General features: G+C 46.0%; 1 protein-coding gene across 1 annotated transcript in view; it reads left to right on the forward strand.

Moving 5' to 3' along the window:
* The window catches only part of ERCC4 (ERCC excision repair 4, endonuclease catalytic subunit), a 56,796-nt gene extending 36,358 nt beyond the window's left edge, over positions 1–20,438 (forward strand). The window contains exons 7-12 of the mRNA XM_077773191.1: positions 294–422; positions 1,827–1,937; positions 4,096–4,690; positions 7,138–7,230; positions 13,264–13,376; positions 15,643–20,438. Coding sequence (XP_077629317.1) covers positions 294–422; positions 1,827–1,937; positions 4,096–4,690; positions 7,138–7,230; positions 13,264–13,376; positions 15,643–16,376 — 1,775 coding nt within the window. The 3' untranslated portion in view covers positions 16,377–20,438. The remainder of the gene's footprint in view (positions 1–293; positions 423–1,826; positions 1,938–4,095; positions 4,691–7,137; positions 7,231–13,263; positions 13,377–15,642) is intronic.
* Positions 20,439–24,653: the final 4,215 nt, after the last annotated feature.

Consider the following 24,653-nt stretch of genomic DNA (forward strand, 5'->3'; position numbering starts at 1 on the left):
GAAATGTCAACACAGTGGGGAAAAAAATCAAGCAATGAGTTAGTATTTGTATGAGAATAGTTTTGAGGTCCAGACCCCCTGAATACATTTTGGTGACTCCCAAGGGTCAGTAGGCCCCACTTTGAAAGCCCACTGGTCTAACCAAACTGTGATTGAGGCCTCAGTAAGGGAGAAGGTGTGGTTCAGAGGAGAACAAGATGGCGGGCAGTTGTATATATAGGGCACGTGACCAACAGAGAGTCTTTACAATTCTGCCTAAATTGAAGGCTTTTTTTTTTAATTTTTCATATCAGGTTGGCTCTTTCTTGACTCCAGCACCTCGATGTTTCTTAATGCTCGAGCAAGGGTTTATCATCTTCCAGATTCCAAAATGAACAAAAAAAGCAAAATGTCTGAAAAAATGGAAATTAAAGAAGTGCAAGGTACCTTGTAGGCTTCATCTTTAACTGTGTCTTTTATTTAAGTATTTGGTGTGAAAATTCCTACCAAGTCAATGTGTAATCCTCAGTATCCCTCAGCCATGTGAAAAATGTGTGTTTGTATGTTAAAGGTATGTTACGTGTGACTGTATGTTGAAAGTATCCAGTTTGGCAAGTCTTAGAATCCATTGTGGGAGGATTCCAAATAACAAGTGCCAGATAGCAATCGAGAGTGTTCTTACTGCTACATAAGAACTATAGATTGATACATTTTTTTTTTTTAACTTCAGAATAATAACTGCTTTTGGCACTTAAAGTCTTAACAGAATATTTAACATTCCTTGTAGCTGTACAAAAATAAATATACCAGAATGAGGCAAGGATGGGTTTATTCCAATACTTATCTAGTGGGTATAATAAATACCATTGGTTTTTTTTTTTTTTAAAGCATGGGATAGGATTGATGCTTTCTGCCTAGTTCCAAGGTCTAGTTCAAAACTTAAATATGTTAGTGATGCGTTTGAGTACTTACAGAAATGATTGATTGCTATCTCCTTGTATTCCATTTTCAAGATTGTGAATGTTATGGGGATTTTAGAAATAATAAATACTCTTCCTCTGTACTAATTCTTTCATCTTATCTGGCACCTTATATATAGTGGCATGGTTGACAACTAATACAGAACCATCTCAAAATTCATGACCATACGTGTAACTTTCTCTCAAGGCACTATGAAACCTCTATTTTTTAAAAAATTCTTTTAGTTTTATTTATTTATTTTGAGAGAGAGCATGCATCTAAGATGGGGAGGGGCAGAGAAAAAGGGAGAGAGAGAATCCCATGCAAGCTCCATGCTGTCAGTGCAGAGTCTGATATGGGCTCGAACCCATGAACCGTGAGATCCTGACCTGAGTTGGATGCTCAACTGACTGAAACCCCCAGGAACCCCACTGTGAAACCTCTATTAATGTTGATTTGAAGCATCTTCTATTTAGACCTTAAAGAGACCTTTTTCAAGAAAGTAGTTTCTATCTGGCATCAGGAAGGAAGCTCTAAGGGGCACCTGGGTGGCTCAGTCGGTTAAGCATCTGACTTCGGCTCAGGTCATGATCTCACAGGTCGTGGGTTCAAGCCCCGTGTCGGGCTCTGTGCTGACTGCCAGCCCAGAGCCTGGAGCCTGTTTCAGATTCTGTATCTCCCTCTCTTTCTGACCCTCCCCTGCTCACGCTTCTCTCTCTCTCTCTCTCTCAGAAGTAAATTAAAAAAAAAAAAAAAGAAGGAAGGTAGCTCAAAGGAACAGGCTTTTGGATTGATGCTTCTGTTATCTGCTGTTTTGAAAGCCTGGGGAACACTCCGCGGGTAAATATTACCCCATACAATGAGGTTATCCTTTTATTCCTCTACAGAAACAAAAAAGGAATTGGTCCTGGAAAGCAACCCGAAGTGGGAAGCTCTAACTGAAGTGCTGAAAGAAATTGAGGCAGAAAATAAGGAAAGTGAAGCTCTTGGTGGTCCAGGTAGGAAAAACGAGGTGATGACGTTTGCTTTCAAAATGGAGCAAATGAGTCTTGGTTATGAATACTTTAAAGGTAACTTACTGTTACTTTGCTTATAAAATGTAAGAGAGTAAATGCCAGATGACCACGGAAATCTTCCTGGCAGCCTCCTGTCTGTCCTCTGTCGCTCTGATGTGATTGTCTCCTGGCTGAACCCTTGTATGCTCCCGAAAGCAGGGGGCTTTGCTGGTGGACTTCTCAGACGTCAGCGTAAAGATGCAGCTAAATCTCCACCTACAGATTCACCACCGTTTCAATCTAGAATCCCCCAGAAGAAAGCTAATTGGCTTGCTTTGTACTCTCAGCAGGTGCCTTTCCAAAGATGTAACTGTTCTAGGAAGTGACACTGACCTGGCCCTGAAAAAAAAATTCCAGATTTTAGGGCCACTCTCTCCAAGCAGGAGTATACTACTAGGTTAGCACGGAAGACCAAACCTGTTAAAATTTTTATTAAAAAAAAAAAATAAAACCAAGATATCAAAAAAATTTTTTAAGGTTTATTTGTTTTTGAGAGACAGAGCATGAGCAGGGGAGGGGCAGAGAAAGAGGGAGACAGAGAATTGGAAACAGGCTCCAGGCTCTAAGCTGTCAGCATAGGACCTGATGTGGGGCTTGAACCCACCTACCGTGAGATCATGACCTGAGCCAAAGTCAGATGCTTAATCAACTGAGCCACTCAGGTACCCCAAAACCAGATATTTAAGAAACACTAGATTTTTTTTTTTAACCAGTTGAGACTTTGAACTCCTATGAATCAGTAAAGGGAAATAATTCTTATATTAATAAATACACTTGTGATATTATCTGAGAATGTATGGTGCTGTGATTTAAGACCCCAAGTCAGGCCTGCCCCCTTAGGAGAATTGAAAAGTATGAAGAAGAAAGAGAAGGAAAAAAGTTATGTCTAGAAGCCACATTAGGGTATTTCCTCTAGGTTTTCTTTTCTGTATTTTCTGTTTCACATTGTTAAGGTCACAGTGCAGATGTAATTTCTGGATATATAATTAGCAAGTCAAATGATAACGTTCTTGAGACATATTACCGCATTTGACTTACACAGAATTTGTATGAATTTTCATTTCTTCTAGCAATGTAAGAGCTCATCGATTTCTCACTTAGCAGACAGTGACTGGAGATACTGTATTCGTGTGCATGTATACATAAATATGTATAACAACTGTATTAATTTGGAGACAATTATTTATTTGAAATTTGGTGTTTGGTAAGCTCGATGGTTTCTTTTTTAATTACAAAAATTATTTTAGTGTTTATTTTTGAGAGAGAGACAGAGTACGAGCAGAAAAGGAGCAGAGAGAAAGGGAGACACAGAATTGGAAGCAGGCTCTAGGCTATGAGCTGTCAGCACAGAGCCTGACGCAGGGCTCCAGCCCTCAAACTTCGAGATCATGACCTGAGCCGAAGTCGGACACTTAACCGACTGAGTCACCCAGGCGCCCCAAGCTCAGTGTTTCCCTAACGCTTTTTCCTCCTTTGTGAATTGTCTTTCTTTTCCGTGGCCAAATTAGGGTATGTCCTCAGTTTGTATCGACTTTTTATATATTAAAGATACTGTCATTTATGACAGTTCTGTAAAGTTGTTTTTCTGTCTTTAGCTTTCTTAATGCAGTTTTTTTCTTATATAGAGTCCATCTCAAATGATAGGTATCAGTCTTCTCTGAGAGTGCTTGCACTGTTTTTAAGCCTAGAAAATCGTCTCCATCCAGAGACATGGAGAATAGTCATCTTTTTTAAAAAAATGATTTAATATTTACCATTTGACTCTGTAATCCATTTGGAATTTATTTTGGTATATAAAATCCTCTGGAAAATTATTAATTAAAAAGAGCTTCTGCAAAGCCTTCATTATACCACGGCTCTGCTTTCCCAAGACTCAATGTTTCTGGCTTCAACTTTACTCAAAAGATTTCACTAATCCCGTCAGAGGGAAGGCATTTGATAAGCATCTGAGACCCTTTTTAAACACATTGTAAATACTGCATCCTTAGCGCCAAGGGGGAGGATGGGTCTTCTCTGCGGCGGGAGGAGGCGAGCGGGCGGATGGAGACCCGGGCGGGGGCGCGCGAGGCAATGGTCACTTCAGGCCCTCGTGCAATTTCAGGTCAGGTCCTGATCTGCGCAAATGACGAGCGGACGTGCTCCCAGCTGAGGGAGTACATCGCCGTCGGGGCAGAGGCCTTCCTGTTGCGGCTCTACCGGAAGACCTTTGAGAAGGACAGCAAGGCCGACGACGTGTGGGCGAAGTTTAGGAACGAGGACGACGCGAAGAGGGCGGCGAAATCGAACAAAAGGCCTAAAGACGCACACGCCGGACGGAAGGCCGCCGCCAGAGACCGCGCCGCCCGGAAGCAGCGCCGGTTAACGTTAACTCAGATGCTGGGCAAGGCTCAGGGACCGGAAGCGGGGGGGGGCGCCACGGAGGGCTGTCCTGGGGACGCGGGCAGCGGCCCCGAAAGCCCCTTGGAAGAAATCCAGCACGAGGAGCCGGCTGTCAACGTGTCGTCCGACGCCGCTTACGGGATCCTGAGAGACCCGCTCACCGTCATCCACCCGCTGCTGGGCTGCAGCGACCCCTACGCGCTGACGCGGGTGCTGCACGAGCTCGAGCCGCGCTACGTGGTTCTGTACGACGCCGAGCTGACGTTCGTTCGCCAGCTTGAGATTTACCGCGCCGGCCGGCCGGGGAGGCCTCTCAGGCAAGTCGCAGAGAGCGCGAGCGCTTTCCTCTCGATTCCGAGGTACACACGGGTATGTTTTTGTACAAGCATAGCCGCCTGCTGGGTTTGATCAGTTTCCGGCGGACGGCATCGCGATCGGGCCGGTACAGACATTACAAAATGCTGCCATGATAAGCGTGTTACAGTGTCATCGACAATACTCCAAACGCTGTACTTTTCAGCCCCGCGGCTTATTGATTTTATGAGTTTGTAGCTCTTCGTCCCCTTCACCCATTCTCCTCACCCCCCGCTCCCCTTTGGCGAGCATCACTGTGTTCTCTGAGTCTCCTTGTCTCTGTTGTTGGTTCATTTCTTTTTGTAGATTCCACTTCTTTTTTTTTTTTTTTTAAGTATTTTTATTTATTTCTAGGAGAGAGAGAGCGTGAGCAGGGGAGGGCCAGAGAGGGAGGGAGTCACAGACTCTGAAACAGGCTCCAGGCTCTGAGCTGGCAGTCAGCACAGAGCCTGACGCGGGGCCCGAACCCACGAACCGCGAGATCATGACCTAAGCGAAAGTCGGACACTTAACCGACTAAGCCACCCAGGCGCCCCTGTAGATTCCACTTCTACGTGAAGTCATACGGTATTTATTTGTCTTTCTCTGTCTGGCTTATTCGCTTAGCACAGTGCCCTTGAGGTCCACCCACATTGCGGCAGTTGGCAAGATTTTGTTCTTTCTCGTGGCCAAGTAATATTCCGTCCTTTGAGCTGTTTCTTAAAGGCTTCAGTCTCACGGTTCTTGGGGCTCTAACACAGACGCCACACCAGCTACACATGCATTGTCTTTGACATTCCGTTGTCCTCATTGCCGGGGGGCCNACCTTATTTCGCTTTCTGACCAATCTGGGAAGTTTGCACAGGAATGATGGGAGATAGCCAACAGAACAACGAATCTAGGGAATTATTCACATTCCCGTTACATACTGCCCTGCTGTTCTGTGCTGTGTGCCGTATGCATTGGTTGTAGCTTATGGGGTACGCTGCCTCTGAACAAATCCAGGAAATTTATAATATCCAGATTTCCACCAAAAATTACTGTAGTTATGACTCACCGCCATAATGTCAATCTTCTGAAAGGTCATCCTAATAAATTTGAAGAAGTGACTCTGGAGTTACATCCACATAAAACGAAACTGTTTGGGGAATTATTGTACTAGGTTTTCTTGAGTTTCAAGAAATAGCAGATAAAAAAAAATCTACAGAAATATCAGATTGAGAAAATGATGCCTCTCAAAGAATATAGTGTTCTGGCCCTCCAATTATCTGAGGGAAATAAACAGCAAAATTAATATCCTGAACTCAGTCTGAACCAAAAACAGAGCCAAAAGAAACCTTCCTAGCGGTTTAACTAACACAGCCTTCCCGAGCAGAGATGAATGGAGCAGGTGGGTCAGAAATAACACAGGATGAAGAGATTAGATGAAGCTGGCCAAATAATTATAGGCTGGTAAATTTTTCATACTTTGCTGTTGATCAGGTGTGTGGATAGCTTGTGCACTGCAGTTCTTTGTTGCCTGAGAATGGACCAGTATGATATTTGGGAACACAATGTCAGAATTGGAAGGGCCCTTGGAGTTCCACTGCTGTCTCCATCAGTGGGAAACTGAGGCACAGAATTGATGAGTGACTTGCCCTTGGCCATGTACTACTTCTGGGGGAGAGCTGAGGTCTCGACTCATTGTCCAACCTTTTTTTTTTTTTTTAATCGGTCCACACTTCAAAGAAATACAACCTAGGAGTATGACGTCCGAAAGAACAGCCGAAGGCTAAAAAAGGGAACTGACGAGGTGCTTCATTCAGCCTCTTAGCAACAAACAAGATAGAAAATGGCTCTTTCTAGGAGAAACAATATATTGAATTATTGTCTTGATCCTGATATCATCCATATGTCTTCTCTGCCCATGTGTTTCTATAAGACGTGTGCTGACTCAGTTCTGTTAAGACCTGGGTACAAAAGAACCGAGAAAGAAGATAAAGGCCATATCGATTTCATGTGTTTATTTCTCGCTGGCATGAACTTTCACAAGCTGCTTTTATAACTACCAGCCAGCTTTTCAAATCGTTGTTTGGCAGAGGGGTAAAGAAAAATCTGACAAAAGAGAAGCCGCCGAGATTTTGTGTTTTCTGATTTGTTTATAGTTCTGAGGCAAGAATTACTCTCTCCCTTTAGTTATATTTCAGTGCTTACCTAAATTCTGTTCCTCCTTTCCACAAAGAGGGGAAAATATGGTGATAAGACTTTTAACAGGTGGGGGTTTAGGCAGCTTCGCTTTAGGTGCGTGGTTAATGGAGCCTTTTATTCTCAATCAGATATTTATTATTGGAATGCTCTAGGTTGCTGATCTCGAATGCTATGCTGTGCTCTTCCTTTTGGGGATTAAAAATTAAGTTTTTACAGCCTAAAAGAGTTCTGTTTTCACTGGCAGGGTTTACTTCCTTATATATGGAGGTTCAACGGAAGAACAGCGCTATCTCACTGCTTTGCGGAAGGAAAAGGAGGCTTTTGAAAAACTCATAAGGTAATACATGGGAGCTTTCAAGATATAGGGGCTTCTCTGGGTGGGGGCAGAGCATAATCGTCCTCAGGAAAGATGGAGAGGGAATGACCTGGGGGAATCGTGTCGAGATAAACCTGGGGTCTGATTCATCCCCGGGGTACAAACACCTTTCTTCTTTCTTCTCCATCTCCAGTTGCCTTTCAGTAGTTTAACAGAATATTGGAAATTCAGGGAGACTGGCTTCTCTCCTCGTAAAGACGTGCAGCGTAAGACACTAAAAATACAGCTCGACCCCTACTTTCCTAAGAAATGACGTTCTTCAGTCTCCTGTACCCCCACGCACAAGATTTCTCCTTTGCCTTGGAGTTATGATTTAGTTTCTCCTTGTAAAATTTCCATGGTCTGTGGGTGGGCGACGGCCTTCCTCATTTGCCGGGAAATGCTTTTACAGCTTCGTCAGTTCAGATCCCCAGCAGTAGAATCCCCCCAGGAAGACATTTTGTTTTTTGAAGGTGTGGTGTCTATGCGAACATATGTGTATGGTTTTTAGGATGAGCGTCTGGCAGCGTGCCGGATCCAAATTGAAAATGCTCTTCCGTGTAACGTAAGGCCGATGGTCTAAGTGAGGTACACACAGACTGGTCCGCTACCTTTCACCCCTGCAGGTGTTTAGGAAATCTGATAACCTTGCACCAGGGGTGGCTGTCAAGGAGATAGCGGCTTGGTGACGGAAGAGGGGCCGCCTCATCTCTGAGGGGCCTCATAAGTCGGGGCAGCAGCTAGATGGGGCATCCTTGAGCTGAGCTAGAGAAAAGCCTAGCCCAGAGGGGACGTGGCTTGGACTGACCAGTCGTCCAAGCCTCAGACATTGGCAACGTATTGGTGGCAGCGAGAGGGCAGAAGTCGTTGTTAGGGACTGTCAGCCCACCGGGGCTCCCCACGAATTTCAAAATGGACAGCCTTCCTCTGACATGGGCTGTGGGCTCTCAGTATACACGAGAGGTGTCCCCATACTCCACTTCATCCGGGCCGTGCTTTCTTGGAAATGGGTGCTTACTGAATCCGTGCCCCCCAGGTCCGTGTGGGGGGGCTCAGCTCATTACACGGGGTACCCTTTCCCCGCCTCCAAATCCTCTGGGAGTATGACCTGCCTTGGCCATGGATTCTTCCAGCTTCTGACCGGTCCTTTCCGCCGATGAAAGTGTTTCCTGTTACCAGGCTCTGTGTGGTGCTTTAATGTGTGTATGTACATTTTTTGAAAAAGTATTTCAGAAAGTGTGACAACCAACTAGGTATTAAACAGGCTACCTCTTCCTGTCCAAAGCTTTTAGCGCTGCCTCTGTGCCTTCTAGCCCCTCGCTCCCCCACAACTCAAAACCACCCACAGACGTGGATCGAGTGTCTCTTAGCGCCGGGCCCTGTGCTGGTGTGAAAATGCTGTAGTCACAGCGGGGCCGGAAGTCCTTGCCCTGCTCAAGCTCATCCTCTGGTGGAAAAGACAAACGTTAAGTGGCTGTGAATATCAACTAAGTAGGCCTGTACAGAGCCTGGCCGCAGAGGTGAAAGGACAGATGTGCTAGTGGGTGTCAGAGAGACCGGGCCCGGCGTGGGGAGCGCGGGTGGCTTTGCCGGAGACGTGAGTGTGAGCCGACGTGTGAAGAACGTGCCCGCAGTGCTAAGCCGACAGGGTGGTGGGGAGTGTGCCTGAGGGCTCTGAGACACAGGAAGCCCTGGTGAGGTTCCACGGCGTGACTGTGGCGGCACTGAGGCAGCACCACGGCGTTCTAAGTGGGAAGTCTATTTTTAGACGCTCTCTCTGGCATCCAACTGAGGAATGGATGGAGCGGAGAAGCGAGTCAGGAGAAAAGGTGGTAGCCAAGATTAGGCTGACGAGGGGAAGGGAACAGATTTCAGATTTGCAGGAGATGGAACCGGAGTCGGTGCTACTGGATGTGGGTCGGTACCTCCTAACGGTTCCTTCACTCTTTTTAAAACATCCCCTGCCAGCGCGTTCCCTGGTTAGTGGTCACCAGGTCACACATGAGCACACAGAGCTAAGATCATTCGGATTAGGTTACTGGCGTCTGTGTGGGGGTCCGCGAGACCGCCCTTAGGCTCAGGGATCCACCAGAGGACCCCCAGGAGCCAGAAAAACTTTTATCTTCACAGTTACGGTTTATTACAGCAAAAGGTTACAGATTAAAATCAGAGGATAAGAACCCACAGGGCGGAGTCCAGGAAAAACCGGGCAGAAGCCCCCAGGTGTCCCCTCCCTGCGGAGTCACACAGGTGTGCTTCATCCTCACAGCTGCCACGTGTGACGGCACGTGCCAAGGGTTGTCAAGGGGAGGCTGACCGGAGCCTTGGGGCCCAGGGTGTGTCCTGGGGACCAGTCACGTACACACAGAGTATACCCGCCACGACCGTAGTTCTCCTGCCCCCAGAGCAAAAACAGGTAATTCCCATACCTCAAGTCGTTGGCATAAAGCATCCGAGCCAGCCCAGGCCCCAGGCGTGCAAAACCCTTGATCAGGCAGACGATTCCAAGGGTTCAGAGCTCATCTCCCAGAAGCTGGGCAAGGGCCAGTCCTCAGGAGACTGGGCCCTCCCTGCAGCATGGGAGCCACAGGAGCCTGCTGGAATGTGGGAGAAGAAGGCACCTGAGTGGGTGAGTTTTCACACTCCAGGCTGCCTCTTGTTTAATACATCGGGGAGCCTCATCTAGAAGAGAGTACTTTCAGTAGGTTGTGGCAAGGTACCGGGGACCCCCTGCTATTCCTGTGAGCCTCCATCTCAGAGGGCTCGGTGACACGATGTGGGTAAGCCAGGCACATACTGAAAGCCATCTGGCAGAATCCGGAATACGGACTGTCCCCTACATTTCCGTCTACACGATCGTTTCCATATCAGGTTTTAATGAAATTTTATCTATGGTCCGGCTTAATCTCCTCACTTTCAATGGTGATTGTCTACTTATTAGCAGTTAGATCTTCCCGTATTACAAAGCAATCAGAAAGTTATACCGTCTAGAGTCTCAAGATATTTACTTTCCCAGAAAACTTGGGGAATCTGAGATGTGTTTGTTTTGAAAAAGAAAATATATACGAGGTGTGGTGCGGAAAGACCATTTGCACTGAGCCCGCACCGAGAAATTTAATGTGAGAGAAAGACAATGTGCTTTTGCCAGGACCTCCGTGGGTGATGTTGTAAGAATAGAAGCGGTGCTGCTATTTAAAACAACCAGAAAGGAATGAATCTGGCAAACTGGCAGTGAACGGATGGCTTGTCCGGGCAAGATCAGTGGGTTACTAATCACAAGAGAGGGGAAAAAAAAAGCACTCCTAAGTATTGATAATAAAATGCTCCCCAGGTTGAAAAATTGGCTGTAACATTCCGAGCAGCCCTAGTTTGGAGAGGTCACTGCTTTGCAGAGGCAGGGGTAAGGTTATTTGAATAGCTCGTGATCCCAGGGTGAGTTAGCATGAAGGCCAGAATACATCCCCATTGGAAGAGACTTCTAGATCAGCACCCCCTCCCTGCATGTTCACGTTATACAGCTATTCAGATATCATTAAAGATGTTAAAGTAAAAAGAAGAAACCTCAGTACTTTAGATTACATGGGAATAGAAATCTGCACTTGGAATTATTTTCTGTCTGTCGTATGGAACAACTTGGGTAATCATGCTAAATGTTGAATATAAAGAAGTGAATATTTAGAATTATGGCAGATTTCTGTTTATTTGAGGGAGACTTATTATTTTCCTCACAATCCAGGCTTCATTTCAGGAGCTTATTTTTTCTCAGATTCAATTTGCACTTGCCGTACAACATTTCATGGTAAACTAGCTGTTTTTACAGAACAATAGTAATTGAAACCCTTGTGGAATCATTTGAAAGCAACTCTCCAGTGTTTTAGCATTATCATGGATAATTAGGGGATGAGCTTACCACATTCTAAGAAAAGTACAGTTATAATAGCAGCTAACATTTTATAATGCTTATTACCTGTCAGGCGCTCTTCTGATTACCTGACATATAATGGGTAATCCTCCTAACATGCCTCTTTTAAGGTAGGTTTTATTACTGTCCCCATTTTACAGATGAGATTGAGGCACAGAGCCATTAAACTACTTGCCTAAGACCGCACGGCCAGTGAGTGGTTTCAGAAACACAAAACACGGGTTCATACACTGATCCCACTATGCCTGCTATACAGCGGCTCACAGACTACAAATTAATCAGAAAACTGGGATGCCCCCATGTGTGATGTGTAGCTTAGCCGGTGAAGTAAGTGGAAATAAAGAGAAAAAAAATCCCTAATATTAATCCCAAATGTTAAAGAAGAAGTCGAAGACCAATAATTTTTCTGAATAGTTTGCCCTTTGTCCTCAACTAGAGTCTAGTTGAGGTATCATGGAGCAGTAATGAGTGGCTGTCAGGAATGAGCGGGGCCACACTTGACACTGGTTTTGAGAGTCAGGAGGAGAAATGGAACTGGTACTGTGGCCGCCTCCTGGCAGGATCTATCTATAAATGCTGTACTAATAATAACTTTGTATATTGCTTCAAAGGGTGTAGAATTTAAAATTGTGATTTCTGTTCTTTGGTGGTGTCTTATAGGGGTCACCCTGTCTTAAAACATCATTTATCCAGAGCTGGTTGTAAAATTGGTCCATCTGGTTTTATTTCCTTCCATTGGAAAATCTTTGCTGTTCCAGCCCTTCCTGAAATTATCAGTGGGCACTGAATATCCCCCTTCTGTTTGTTTCACCATAAGCTGAGCTCTGTGACCGCCCTTGGTCAGTTTCACTGTTGTTTCACGCTTGCTCTGTTTCCTTGACTCCTTTTCCAGCCTTACGAGGGAAGAGACCCAGCCTCGTACACCCTTTCTGCCGTTCCCAGCACTAGTCAGACACATAGCACTTGCTGGCTCATGAATTGACTATAACAGACTTGACTGGTTCTGAAAAATAAGACTGTGGCAAACCTGGCCCGTCTTTCTTTGGTCATTGAGGATGTCGTCATTGTCATGATCGTACTTCCCGACCGCAAATCTTAGTTAGGATAGTACGGTCCTGTTCATCTACCAGCTGTGAGATCCTGAGCTACCTTGAAGACAGGAATTATTGTGTAAGCATATTTCTATCCGAAGCACCCAGCACAGCAGGTAGGAAGGAGCACTCTGGAAAGGTTTTTCAGCAAACGCACGAGCGAATGAATCCGTGCTGCTCTGTTGCGTCACCCAAGATGTTGATGTTTGTGTTGAAATCTCTGTTGGAAATTCGTATTACTCTGGATTCTCTTGTAAAATTGAAAGGGTTCAATGGGGCCCCCCGCCTGTTACTTTAAATCATAGTTGTATCATCTGTGCTTTCATTTTCTTAATCACTGATTTTTAACGATGTCTACCTATGATTGACTCTGCAAGTATTTGGACTATAAATGGTTTGAATTAGTTTTAATGCTCAGTAACACGTTCGCACATTTTTATAAAAAGTCTCCTTCTCTCTGTGGCATTTTTTACGTGCTTATTTCTTTTTTTTTTTTAATTTTTAATGTTTATTTATTTTTGAGAGAAAGAGACAGAGTGTAAGTGGGGGGAGGGGAAGAGAGAGAGGGAGACGCAGAATCCAAAGCAGGCTCCAGGCTCTGAGCTGTCAGCACAGAGCAAGACACGGGGCCTGAACTCGACAACCGCGAGATCGTGACCTGAGCTGAAGTTGGACACTTAACAGACTGAGCCACCCAGGTGCCCCTACGTGCGTATTTCATGTCTCAAAGCGCTTGAAGGAGGCACAGAATGGAAGATAAAACAACAGCTTTTGTAACTCCAGAAGATCAGAAGTAGAACCCAACCAAGAAACTCTTTTCTCCTTCCTTTGCCCGTCCCTCGTCCGTGTGTATTTACTGTGCCTGCGGCTCTCACGTGTTTCTTGTGTTCTCTCTGCCACTGTAGTCGCGCAGATCGTTTTCTATCTTATAACGTATGAAAGTCTAAAATCTGGAATTTTGAAGTTAGTTGAAAAAAATGTTTAAAATATCTTCCACTCCAGGGAGAAGGCGAGCATGGTTGTCCCTGAAGGGAGAGAAGGGAGAGATGAGGGGAACCTGGATCTGGTGAGAGGCTCCCTGTCCGCAGGCACGTCCACCGACACTCGTAAAGCAGGTGAGTCCTGCCCTTTGCCAGGCACTCCCATCGCCTTAAAGGGGGCTGTGGGGTTCCAGACTGTCTCCACAGAGGTGAGGTTCTCAGCAACTTCGTACAGATGGCTGCCTGCTCCCATACCCAGTGCCCACGCTGCCATTCGCTAACCACGGGTCCCTCCCAGGCCGTGGCTGGGCTCATCTGTCAAATAAGTGGGCTGTGTTAGACACCCCAGCCTTGGAATCCGTCACACCGCCAGCGGTGCTCGTAAATGTCATGGGCTGAGGTCCAGAATGCACTTACACAAAGAAACCTTTGTTTCTTGTGTGTAAGTAGCACGTAGGTTCTGTTCTTTACCCAGAGAAGCCGGTGTAACTCACAGGTAGGCAGCACTGTGTCCGCGTGTGGCTCCTTGGCCCGTCTCCAGAACCCAGGCGTGCGGCGCCCTCATCGCGGTCTGCACTGTGGCGTGCCAGCAAGACCTGCCGAATTCCGAGTGCCCGTGTGACCCAGGAACAACCCCGCCCCCCTCCCCAAGTCCCTGTTTCCCCCTGGTGGCAGCGGCTGTCTGCCAGGTGGTGTGAGGAAAGCAATGCGACGGAGTTGACTTATTAGCGTCCGGAGGCGGCTGGTTAGAGCGGCGGCCTCCAGACTTCGGTGTCTGCGGGAATAGTCTCAGAGGCTGTCGAAGCTGCGGGTCCATGATAACTCTGACTAAGTGGGTCTGGACCAGGGTCAGCATCTCAGGGCCTCCTTATGGGAATGGTCCTGGGACCCTACTTGGGAAACCTGGCCTCAGAGCATTTATGTCTTTTTTGAAGAAGATTCTTGTTAACTCAGGTTGGTGACATTTCATGCAGAGCTCCCGAAGATCAGGCCCTGTGAAGGAAACGAGATTTGAGCATGTGTAGACGCCACGCAGGACGCTGTTGACAGAAGTCGTCCTTCTGAGTTCAGTCCTCCAGTCCCTCGTATTCGTGTCCTCCAGCTGCTTGCCAGAAATCCAGTGGCTTGAAATAATACACATTTTTAAAAATATTTATTTATTTTTGAGGGAGAGACAGAGCACGAGTGGGTAAGGGGAAGAGAGGGAGGGAGACACAGAATCCAAAGCAGGCTCCAGGCTCCGAGCTGTCAGCACAGAGCCCGACACAGGGCTTGAACCCACAAACCATGAGATCATGACCTGAGCTGAAGTCAGGCACTTAACTAACTGAGCCCCCCAGGTGCCCCCGCACATCTATATTTATTATCTTAACGATTATTTTCTTAAAATTCCAGAGTCCAAATGGGTTTCACTGGGCTAAAACCAAGGTGTAGGCTGGCTGTGCTCCCCCGGGAGGCTCCAGGGGAGACCCCGTCTCTGCGCCCTTCCCACTCTCTGGAGCACCTGTACTCCTTGGCTCCTGGCCCTTCCTCCACCTTCAAAGACAGTGCCTCTGACTCTGACCTTCCTGCGTCCCTGTTTCACTTGTAAGGACTCTTCAGGTGCTCCTGGATAATCCAGAATAATCTCCCAATGTTGAGACCCTTAAATTAATCATATTTGCATATGTCCCCTTTATCACGTAAGGCAATATATTTACAGATTCCCAGGATTCAGACGCGGGCATCTTAAAGGGGCCACTGTTTTGCCTGCAGCAGCCTCTGGCCCTCCCGAGTGTAGTCCTTGAGCTAGCGTCCTTAGCACCACCTGCGATCTCATTAGAAACGCAGAGTCTTGGGCCCTACCCTGGACCCACTGAATACAGAGCCGCCTTTAACTTGCTCCCAGGCTGTTTCTGTGCACATTCGAGTATGAGTTCTGATCCACGGCTTCTGGTTTTTCCCAGCTTCTTCCATTTTCCCCACCTCCGGACTCACTGGTATGAGCACTAACGGCTCCAAAGTCTCTCACAGCAGCTTATGAAGCAGTTTACTCAACAAGCCTTTTCAGGCAGCCAGCACGTGCTGGGTAGGAATTAGGAGTAGAGTGCGGCCGTGTGCCCCCATCAGGGGCCACTTGTAGAGGGGGCGGCAGAGGGAAGGCAACAGGGATGCTGGTGTTCAAGAGTCATCATGACTTTTCCGATTAGCTCTGTTGAGTTTAAGAGAAAATTTCCCTTTAAGACCCTGTAAACAGACCTTTCTGAAAATACAGAAAGATGAGGAATAAACACGAGGTATTATATTACGGTGCATCTGAGGTCAGCAACAGAAACCCAGATTTTAACCTTTAATTATTCCAGTCTATCTTTGAGAGTTTGTCCTCAGTGACATCACCTAACGTGCCACCTTCTCCTAACAGGTGGCCAGGAACAGAACGGCACGCAGCAAAGCATAGTTGTGGACATGCGTGAATTCCGCAGCGAACTCCCGTCTTTGATCCACCGTCGGGGCATCGACATTGAACCAGTGACTCTGGAGGTCGGAGACTACATTCTGACCCCAGAAATGTGCGTGGAGCGCAAAAGCATCAGTGATTTGATTGGCTCTTTGAACAACGGCCGCCTCTACGGCCAGTGTATCTCCATGTCCCGCTACTACAAGCGCCCGGTGCTCCTGATTGAGTTTGACCCCAGCAAGTCCTTCTCGCTCACGTCCCGAGGCGCCTTCCACCAGGAGATCTCCAGCAGTGACATCAGTTCCAAACTCACCCTCCTCACGCTTCACTTCCCCAGACTCCGGATCCTCTGGTGCCCCTCGCCCCACGCCACCGCCGAGTTGTTCGAGGAGCTGAAACAGAACAAGCCACAGCCCGATGCGGCCACGGCCATGGCCGTCACGGCAGATTCGGAAACCCTCCCAGAGTCAGAGAAGTATAATCCTGGCCCCCAAGACTTCTTGTTAAAAATGCCGGGGGTCAATGCCAAAAACTGTCGCGCCTTGATGCACCACGTCACGAACATCGCGGAGCTAGCAAGCCTGTCCCAAGACGAGCTGGCAGGTGTCCTGGGCAATGCCTCGAACGCGAAACAGCTCTATGACTTCATCCACACCCCTTATGCCGAGGTTGTGTCGAAAGGTAAAATGAGGAAATGAACAAGGGTGGCCATTGTCTTACCCGTGGCTGAGCTTTCCATTCCAGCCACCCTGTGCCAGAATGAATAGGTTGCGATGAATTCACTCTCTTTCAGCACCCAACGACCGTGCGGTCCGCTTCCGGGGTCAGTGGGCCAGGAGCCGAGGCTCCCCTCTGGACTTTGCATTTAGGTGCTGGTTCTAACTTGCCCGTGCCTGCCTCCCTCCCTGTGCTGTCTGTTGGGGCCAGACTCCGCATGTCCTGCCCTTCAGTCAGGTGTCAGAATCCAGTGAGGCGCCTCTGGGGGGTTACAAGAGGCCGTTTGTAACACAAGCAGCAATTCGTGTTTCCTACACAGGCCAACAAGTCACACTACCAAGTTCCTGCCCTCTTCAAGATGGGCCCCGGAACACCGGGAAGGAACCTTGCCTGCCATTCGTCACCAGTTCTCCCCATATTTCCCTCTGATACGTGCTTCCACCTTTCAGCCTCTAAGAAAAACCCAGGGGGACTTCCTCGTACTCACGTGAGATGGAAGACGGCCACGTCTGAAACTAGCTGGTTCATTCCTCATCCCTTGAATATTGTAACACACACCACAACTCGACTGTGCAAAGCCAGTAGTTTTTAAACATGAAATGAATTGTTACCTGTCTCCAGAATTGGGTGGTGTAGGTGATGGAGTCCTGAGGACACTCAGGACTCCTGAGATGTTGTGCAGTCATCGCCCCTAAATCTCAGAGATCTCTGAGCCCAAATGGCTGGTTAGAGTCTCTTAAGACTTCCTCTTTCCCCCAAGCCTCCCTTCATATGCCCTGAGACCACCAGTGCCAGATCCTCTCCACATGTAAGCTCACGTGAGCTTACGTAAGGGGCGTAAGCTCACCCTCTTCCCTCTCCGTGTCCCTGGGCCAGTGTGCTTGCTTGTGTCTGTGTGAAGACCCACGTACAAGCAAATGAGTGGCCCACCAAGTCTTTAAGATTTGGTTTTCCTTCTTGGAGTGGAGATCAAGGAATTATGAGTAAATGAAAGATCAGCACATAGAATATGTAAGAGTTTTAGAGAAGTATTTACATGCTTAAAAACTCAACAAAACCATCTCCTTCTCAAACCTTCCTGTTGGGTTAGGTTAGCTTTTTACTGAAGTGAACATACAGGACATTCGTAGCCCCTCTGTGCAGTTTTTAAACTTTTCTATTTCAACATTACTAACTTAGGTATTATTCACACATCTAGTAACGAGGAGTCAATCTTCTACCTCAAGAGCTGATGAGGATATAAACATCCATGCCACCAGCCATACCGCACAGTTTCACGTTTTCAGTGTTGGCCATGTTTTTGTTTGTCACGGTGTTTGAACTCCCAGTAGACACTGGGCCACGTAACACTGAGTGGTCTTCACCTCCACAGGCGTTCTTTCCACCTACCTGCAAGCTGAACCACTCACATTGACATCTTGATCTCTCCGTACGTTAATGTGTTAATACTGTTAAAGTAGACGTGGATTTCCAACTCTGTGCAAGGGTGGCACAAGAATGAATTGAGGGATATCAAGGACCCGTATTGTTACATGGAACTGTATGGTGATCTGAGGAATGGAGAAGAAGACAGGAAACAAAAATTAGTTTAAGGTAGAATATATAGTTGGGCTACTCATTTTTTTCCCCTGCGTTAAAAAATACACCCTTGAGGGGTGCCTGAGTGGCTCAGGTGGTTAAGCCACCAACTTTGGCTCAGGTCATGATCTCACAGTTCATGGGTTCGAGCCCTGCGTCAGGCTCTGGGCTGACGGCCCAGAGCCTGGAGCCTGCATCACATTCTGTCTCCCCCTCTCTGTCTGCCCCTTCCCTGCTTGTGGTCCGTCTCTCTCTCTCTCTCTCTCTCTCTCTCAAAAGTAAATTAACATTAAAAGAAATATACACCCTTGAGAATAGAAAACAAAATGTTGGGAACATTATGTATTTTTTAAGGAGTCCAGTCAGAGTTAAAAGTATATTAAAATAGACATCTCGCCCCAAATGGAAATGGCTATTAACGATTTTTCTTCGCCCAGCCCTAGCCCTTCTGCTTGTGGCATATGAAATCGCTATTTTTGTTTTCTTCTTGTGTAATCCCACCTGCCTTATACTGTTCTTCCATTACATAAAAGGCAAATCCAAACATAGCACAGTTTTTGATACGGGTTTCCGTCCAATAGAAGTCTTCAGAAACAAGCCCTAGTCCTGAAGCTACCATTTTAAACAGCCCTTGTTATCTGGTACGGCATAGATAACAGTCTTAATTGTATTTAGAGTGCCTGTGTCTCCTGGCTCTCAGATTGTTATTTGCTGTTGGATGAACTGGACCCTTGAAGACAGGCGTGCTGTGTCATGTGTATTTGATTTATGGATGATAGTTTCTAATGAACTCAAAAGTGCTCATTATGGATGCAAGGCTCTCTGGCCCCTTCCCTTCCCCTGAGGAAATACATTTTAATGCGCGTCTAGTTGTGGGAAACCTTCAGTACAGTCATCGTGTGTTCCCTCTTACCACATTTATCACAAAAATGCCCTCTGACACATTTGTACAACCTAAGGATCTTGGGCCAAGGGACTAATGCATGAATTTGTGAAATTAACGTATCGCTTTATTTTCCAGCATCATATTGTCACCTTTGCCTTTTTTTCTTTTGAAATAGTAAATATCCAGTTTATGTATGAACTCACGCTTAGCACTTTTCAAAACCTTTTTTTAAAAACCCAAGATCAGCATTATTCTATTTTACAAGTTTTTTGCATAAAAAGTCAGCGTGGGGCGCCTGAGTGGCTCAGTCGGTTGAGCGTCAGACTTCGGCTCGGGTCATGACTCATGGCTTGTGGGTTTGAGCCCTGTATTGGGCTCTGTGCTGGCAGCTCAGAGCCTGGAGCCTGCTTTGGATTCTGTCTCCATCTCTGTCCCTCTCTACCTCGTGCTCTCTCTCTTTCTCTCTCTCTCAAATATAAATAAATATTTAAAAAAATCTTTAGAAACAAAAAATGAAATAAAATATGAAAAAAATTAAAAACCAGCACATATGAAATAGGAGAGAAAGCACTCTTGATGTTGTTTGCTTTAATCATAGTGCTTCTTGATATTTTTTAACAATTATGCATGAAGAGATGATTTTTAATAGCGGCCATAAAGAATATTCTCTCGGCAAGAAGTCCCCACTCCTTTGGTCTGAGGCTTAGGAGTCCGTGTGTCCCTGTATGTTTGAGTACGTCCAGAAGGCAGCTTCCCAGCGCGTGAGGGACTGAAAATAATTGTCCCATTCAGCAACTGATCGGGACACAGAGGGTTAAGTCTCGATTTGGTTGTGTTGAGATAACGGAGTACAGAATTAATAAATGGCCTCTGGCAAGAAAGCGAACCCTGAAGTCAGTTCGAAGACGTGGGTGGGGTCAGAGAGGCAGACTGTTACTAGTCTTTGCTTTTGTTTTTCAAGCATAATTTGATTTTCTTCTGGCTCAGAAAACTTCTTTAGGGAAATTCTCCTCTCTTTTGTGTTCGGTTTAGCCCAGAAACATCCTCCTAAAACCCAGCAGTTTAGAAGAAGTTATTTTCACAGTCTCGAATACTTTAAAATGTATCCAGACTTCAACACCCGGGTTGTCATTTTTCTTCATTATTTTGCTTTCTATTTTGGTTTATTGCTACGTCCTGCCCGGTGCTGAACTTCTGTACTTAACCGCCTTTATCCACAGGTTTTTAGTGGGCCACACCCCTGCTGTTGGTTTTTTATTTAACTTTAAGGGTATGTAAACCAACATTTGGATGGAAGGGAGACATAACTGATTCATATCAATTTGTAACAAGAGGTGTGTGTGTGTGTGTGTGTGTGTGTGTGCGTGCGCGTGTGCGTGTGTGTGTTTAATAAAATGTGTATTTATTCCGTGTTTTCCTCAGCATTCTGTGGGCAAAATAAAAATAGCAACGTATAGTGAAAGGACATGTATTCCCAGCGTCGCTCTTACCAACATGTTGGTAACTATCACTGAAAACTAAGAGAATATTTAATGTGCTTTCCTTTTCGTTGTGCACAATAAATGATCACAAGCCCTTGCTTCTGCATTTGACTTGCGTGACAACCCCACTTTCTAAGACTACAGCACATTTTTCTTTTCGTTTATTTTTCCCTTACTGCCTTTTATTTTGTGCGTATTTCCTTAAGTGGGGGGGGTGGGGGGAGACTATTCTCCCGAAAACACTCGTTTTTTGGCGTGTAATGAATACGTGCTAAACACAATGCCTGGAACATGTTAACTCAACAGAGATTAATTTCCTGCTGCCCCTGACTAATATGTCTTTGTTCCTTCAGCATCAGAGTTGAAAGTAAGTTATCATTGCAATACATCTAGAATTTATTGTAACCTCTTACGTTTAATTATTATTTAATTAGCTTACTAATTGGTTCATTTTGATGATTTCGTTTTCTTTTTTAAAAGAATTTTTTTTAAAATGTTGTATTTCTGAGAGAGAGAGACAGCATAAGCAGGACAGGGTCAGAGAGAGAGAGGGAGACACAGAATCTGAAGCAGGCCCCAGACTCTGAGCTGTCATCACAGAGCCCAACGCGGGGCTCAAACCCACGAACTGTGAGATCATGACGTGAGCCAAAGTCAGAAGCTCAACCCACTGAGCCACTCAGGCGCCCCTGATTTCATTGTTTTCGATTCCGCCTTAAAACCTTGAACCTTAAAATCCATTTGTAACAAGGTGTAAGACAGATTATTTCGCAAAATGTTTTAATACTGGACTGAAGACACTGGTGGAATAATTAACCCTTTCTCAGCAGTAGTGATATAATTCACATTTACTGAGCCCTTGTGCATGATCTCCTTTAATTTCCATGACCATGACAAAGGTGCTGTTATTTAAAAACCTCTTTTACAGTGGTCAAACTGAAGAGCAGAGAGGTTAAGTCATTTGCCCTCGGTCACCCAGCAGTAAATGATGGAACCGTGATTTGAACCCAGTCTGACTCCAGAGCCCATGATGAAATGCTGGTGGTGAGTGATGGGGGAAGAGAGGCTTGTGTCCACTTTCAAATAATTACAAATATGTCACAGAAAAAGCAAATTGGTTTGTTAATCGTGCCTCTCTTAGTTAATAGTGTCAAAAGCAAGTATGTAAAATTTGGAAATAGGTCAAAGAGAATACTGAGTACCCTTTCTGTATAAAACCGGATGGCATTGGGCTGCCTGGCTCGCTCAGTCAGTGGAGTATTCCACTCTAGGTCTTGGGGTTGTGAGTTGAAGCTCCATGTTGGGCTCCATGCTGGGCACGAAGCCTACTTAAAGTAAAAAATTAACAAGAGCTGGATGTTATCTAGTAGCATATGCTCCCTGGGGGTTATCTGATTTTCCACGGCTGCGGCTGCATACCTCTGTGTCGCAACTCTATGAGAAGAGAGGTTAGCTTGTAGAAAACCCAACAGCAATACGAGTGATTCCTGTTCACTAGTGTTGCAAGGTTATTGCCTAGTGGGACATGAACCAGTTCTACGTTTATTAGCAACTTCATTTCCGCATTCATTTGACTAGCTACGAATCTCGGGATCTTTAATTTTCTTTTAAATCAGTCTTAACATCTTACTGGTTTCCTCATGCATTGAACCTAATAAAATCTTTGACCTCTGTTGCTATTGTTTCTATTTGTATAAGTCATGTTTCTAGGTTTCTGAAAAAATTATGCTTTGCAAATGGTGTTGCCGACAAGAGCTTCCATATGACGATAAAACCGTATTTCCAGCCTCATTCATCCCAAAATCAAGCTGTGTAAACTAGAAGATGGATAATATACATATGAATACATATACATATGTGTTTAAGAACTGTACTTTGATACGAAGATGTTAATACGACAGACCCTAAGTTGATCAAATATTTAAGAACTATAGACTCATTTTAAGATTCTGGCTTCATGGACCCGTTTCTCTGTTTACAAAAGCTTAACTGAGTATTTCATCTCAGTTCTGTTTCCCTGCAGCCCCTGACTATGAGTGTTCAGGAGACCGATTCATGAATGAGAAAGAAGAGGAATTTGGGGTATTCCCAAGGATCCATTTGCCTGAGAACGGTATTTCTACAGCCAAAGAACAGAGCTCTCCAAGGGCCCGGGAGACAGTAAACAAAATCAGTCCGTGATTTCCACCAAGGGAGTTTCCTGGGATTCACAAAAATACTAAATAGACCGGGTCTAATGAGACGGCGGCTCAGTATGTTTAAGATGATGGTGTTTGGGGACCCTTTCCCAACAGAGTGTGGTGTCAGGGAGAGCATGCCTTTCACTGAGAGATTTGCTTCTCTGTGCAACTTTGTTTCTGGAAGGGCGACGCCTGACCGAAACTTTAGGGCAGTAGATAGTTTAGTGGACTAAGGGAAGCATGACGGGGCAGGTTTGTTTTCGTTTTCGGGGTAAGGCGGTTCCTGCACAGGGCAGAGGGCTGTCTCTGCAATGCGGCCTTGCAGTGAAGGCAAGTCAGAGAAGGAACCCAAGCAAGTAAAGTGATTAAACGCCACAAGAGAAGTCGAAGTGCTTTGGAGGTCAGAGGAAGATGTCGTATCTGGCTGTAGAGATCCGGATGGCCACGGCGACAAGGAAGAGCTCCAGATGAGTCTTGCAGCACAGCTATGGCCTCAGCAGATGCAGGCGGTGCGCGCATGTCCACGTCTGGAGTATTAGCAAAGAAATGGGGAAAGTGGCGGTGTTTGAAAGGTGGAGTCGAGAACAGCAGAGTTGGGGCAATTCGCTGGAGACATATGCTAGGGGTCTCAAGCGCTAGACTTGAGGAGTTCTCATTTTGGCAGGAAAGGAAATGCTCAAATAAGGGAAGGGCGTGAGCAAGTCTGTGTGACAACTACAGCCTGGCAGTAGCGAGTTTGAAATGGCAATATTAATCGAGCACTTCCAGTGTGCCAGATATTTTATGTACTTTACCCCAAGTACGTCCTCACCCCCTGAAGTAGGGATCATCCCTGCTTTGCTGATGAGGCAGCTAAGATTGAGAGAGAAAGGAATTAAAGTCACAGTGGCATAGAAAAGATGGGACTCAAACTCCAAAGCCTCCTTTCCTTCTGCGGCACCTTGCTACGTAGGAGGAAAGACCATTTCAGAAGGCTTTGTAATAACCCAAGCAATATAGAATGACAGCCAGAACTAAGATTGTAGCTTTGGAAATGGAAAGGACAGAAATTGAGGCATCAAAGGGCAGTCTGTGGAATGGCAAAGAAAGTCAATGCCAAGGAGTCTAGCAATAGCCTTTAAGTCTAGGCTCAGAAAACAATGATGCTGTGAACAGACCCAAAGAGTCTGTAGAAGGACCTGATCATGTGGGAAAGAGAGTGAAGTTCAGTTTTAACCAAGTCGATTTCAAGATAGCCGATGGTCAGGCAGACAGTCTCATTTCAGGGTGCAGTTGACGTCTGTGCAGAAGTGAGAGCCGAAGACATCAGATAAACAGTTAACAGAGAGAAGTATGAAAGAGAACATTAGAAAATGCCCCCAGTGTCCACCTGGGTGGCTCAGTCGGTTAAGCGTCTGACTTTGGCTCAGGTCATGATTTCACAGTTCGTGGGTTCGAGCCCCACGTCGGGCTCTGTGCTGACAGCTTAGAGCCTGGAGCCTGTTTCCGATTCTGTGTCTCCCTCTCTCTCTGATCCTCCCCTGCTCACGCTGTCTCTCTCTCTCAGAAATAAATAAAACATTAAAAATTTTTTTTTAAAAAAGAAAAGATAATGCCCCAATCTTGGGGGTGAGAACACAGAGAAGGCAGACTCTTAGAAGATCCTGAATCGCTCACAGCCACCAGAATCTAAAGCAGCAGGGAACTTCAAGGGAGTAGTCCACAGAGTTAGGACTTGGATGCGCTGGTGGCCTCAGACTGTGATGGGAAGTCATCCAGGTGATCCTGGTCAGCGGTTTGAGGGAGCCCAAGGGCACACACCAGACGGGGGTGCGGAAGAGGCCAGAGCACGGTGCGGCTGGAGAAAAAGAGAACAGTGTTGGTGATCAGGAGGAAGGAGCACTGTGGAGCCAAAAAAGCAAGATGGTGGGCGCCTGGGTGGCTCAGTCGGTTGGGCATCCAACTTCAGCTCAAGTCATGATCTCATGGTTCATGAGTTCAAGCCGTATGTCGGGCTCTGTGCTGACAGCCCAGAGCCTGGGAGCCTGCTTCGGATTCTGTGTCTCCCTCTCTCTCTGCCCTTCCCCCACTCATGCTCTGTCTCTCTCTATCTCTCAAAGAATGAATAAATGTTAAAAAAATTAAAAACAAAAA

This window comes from Crocuta crocuta, unplaced genomic scaffold, assembly GCF_008692635.1.
Source record: "Crocuta crocuta isolate KB4526 unplaced genomic scaffold, BGI_CrCroc_1.0 scaffold16, whole genome shotgun sequence".
In the NCBI taxonomy this organism is placed as follows: domain Eukaryota; kingdom Metazoa; phylum Chordata; class Mammalia; order Carnivora; family Hyaenidae; genus Crocuta; species Crocuta crocuta.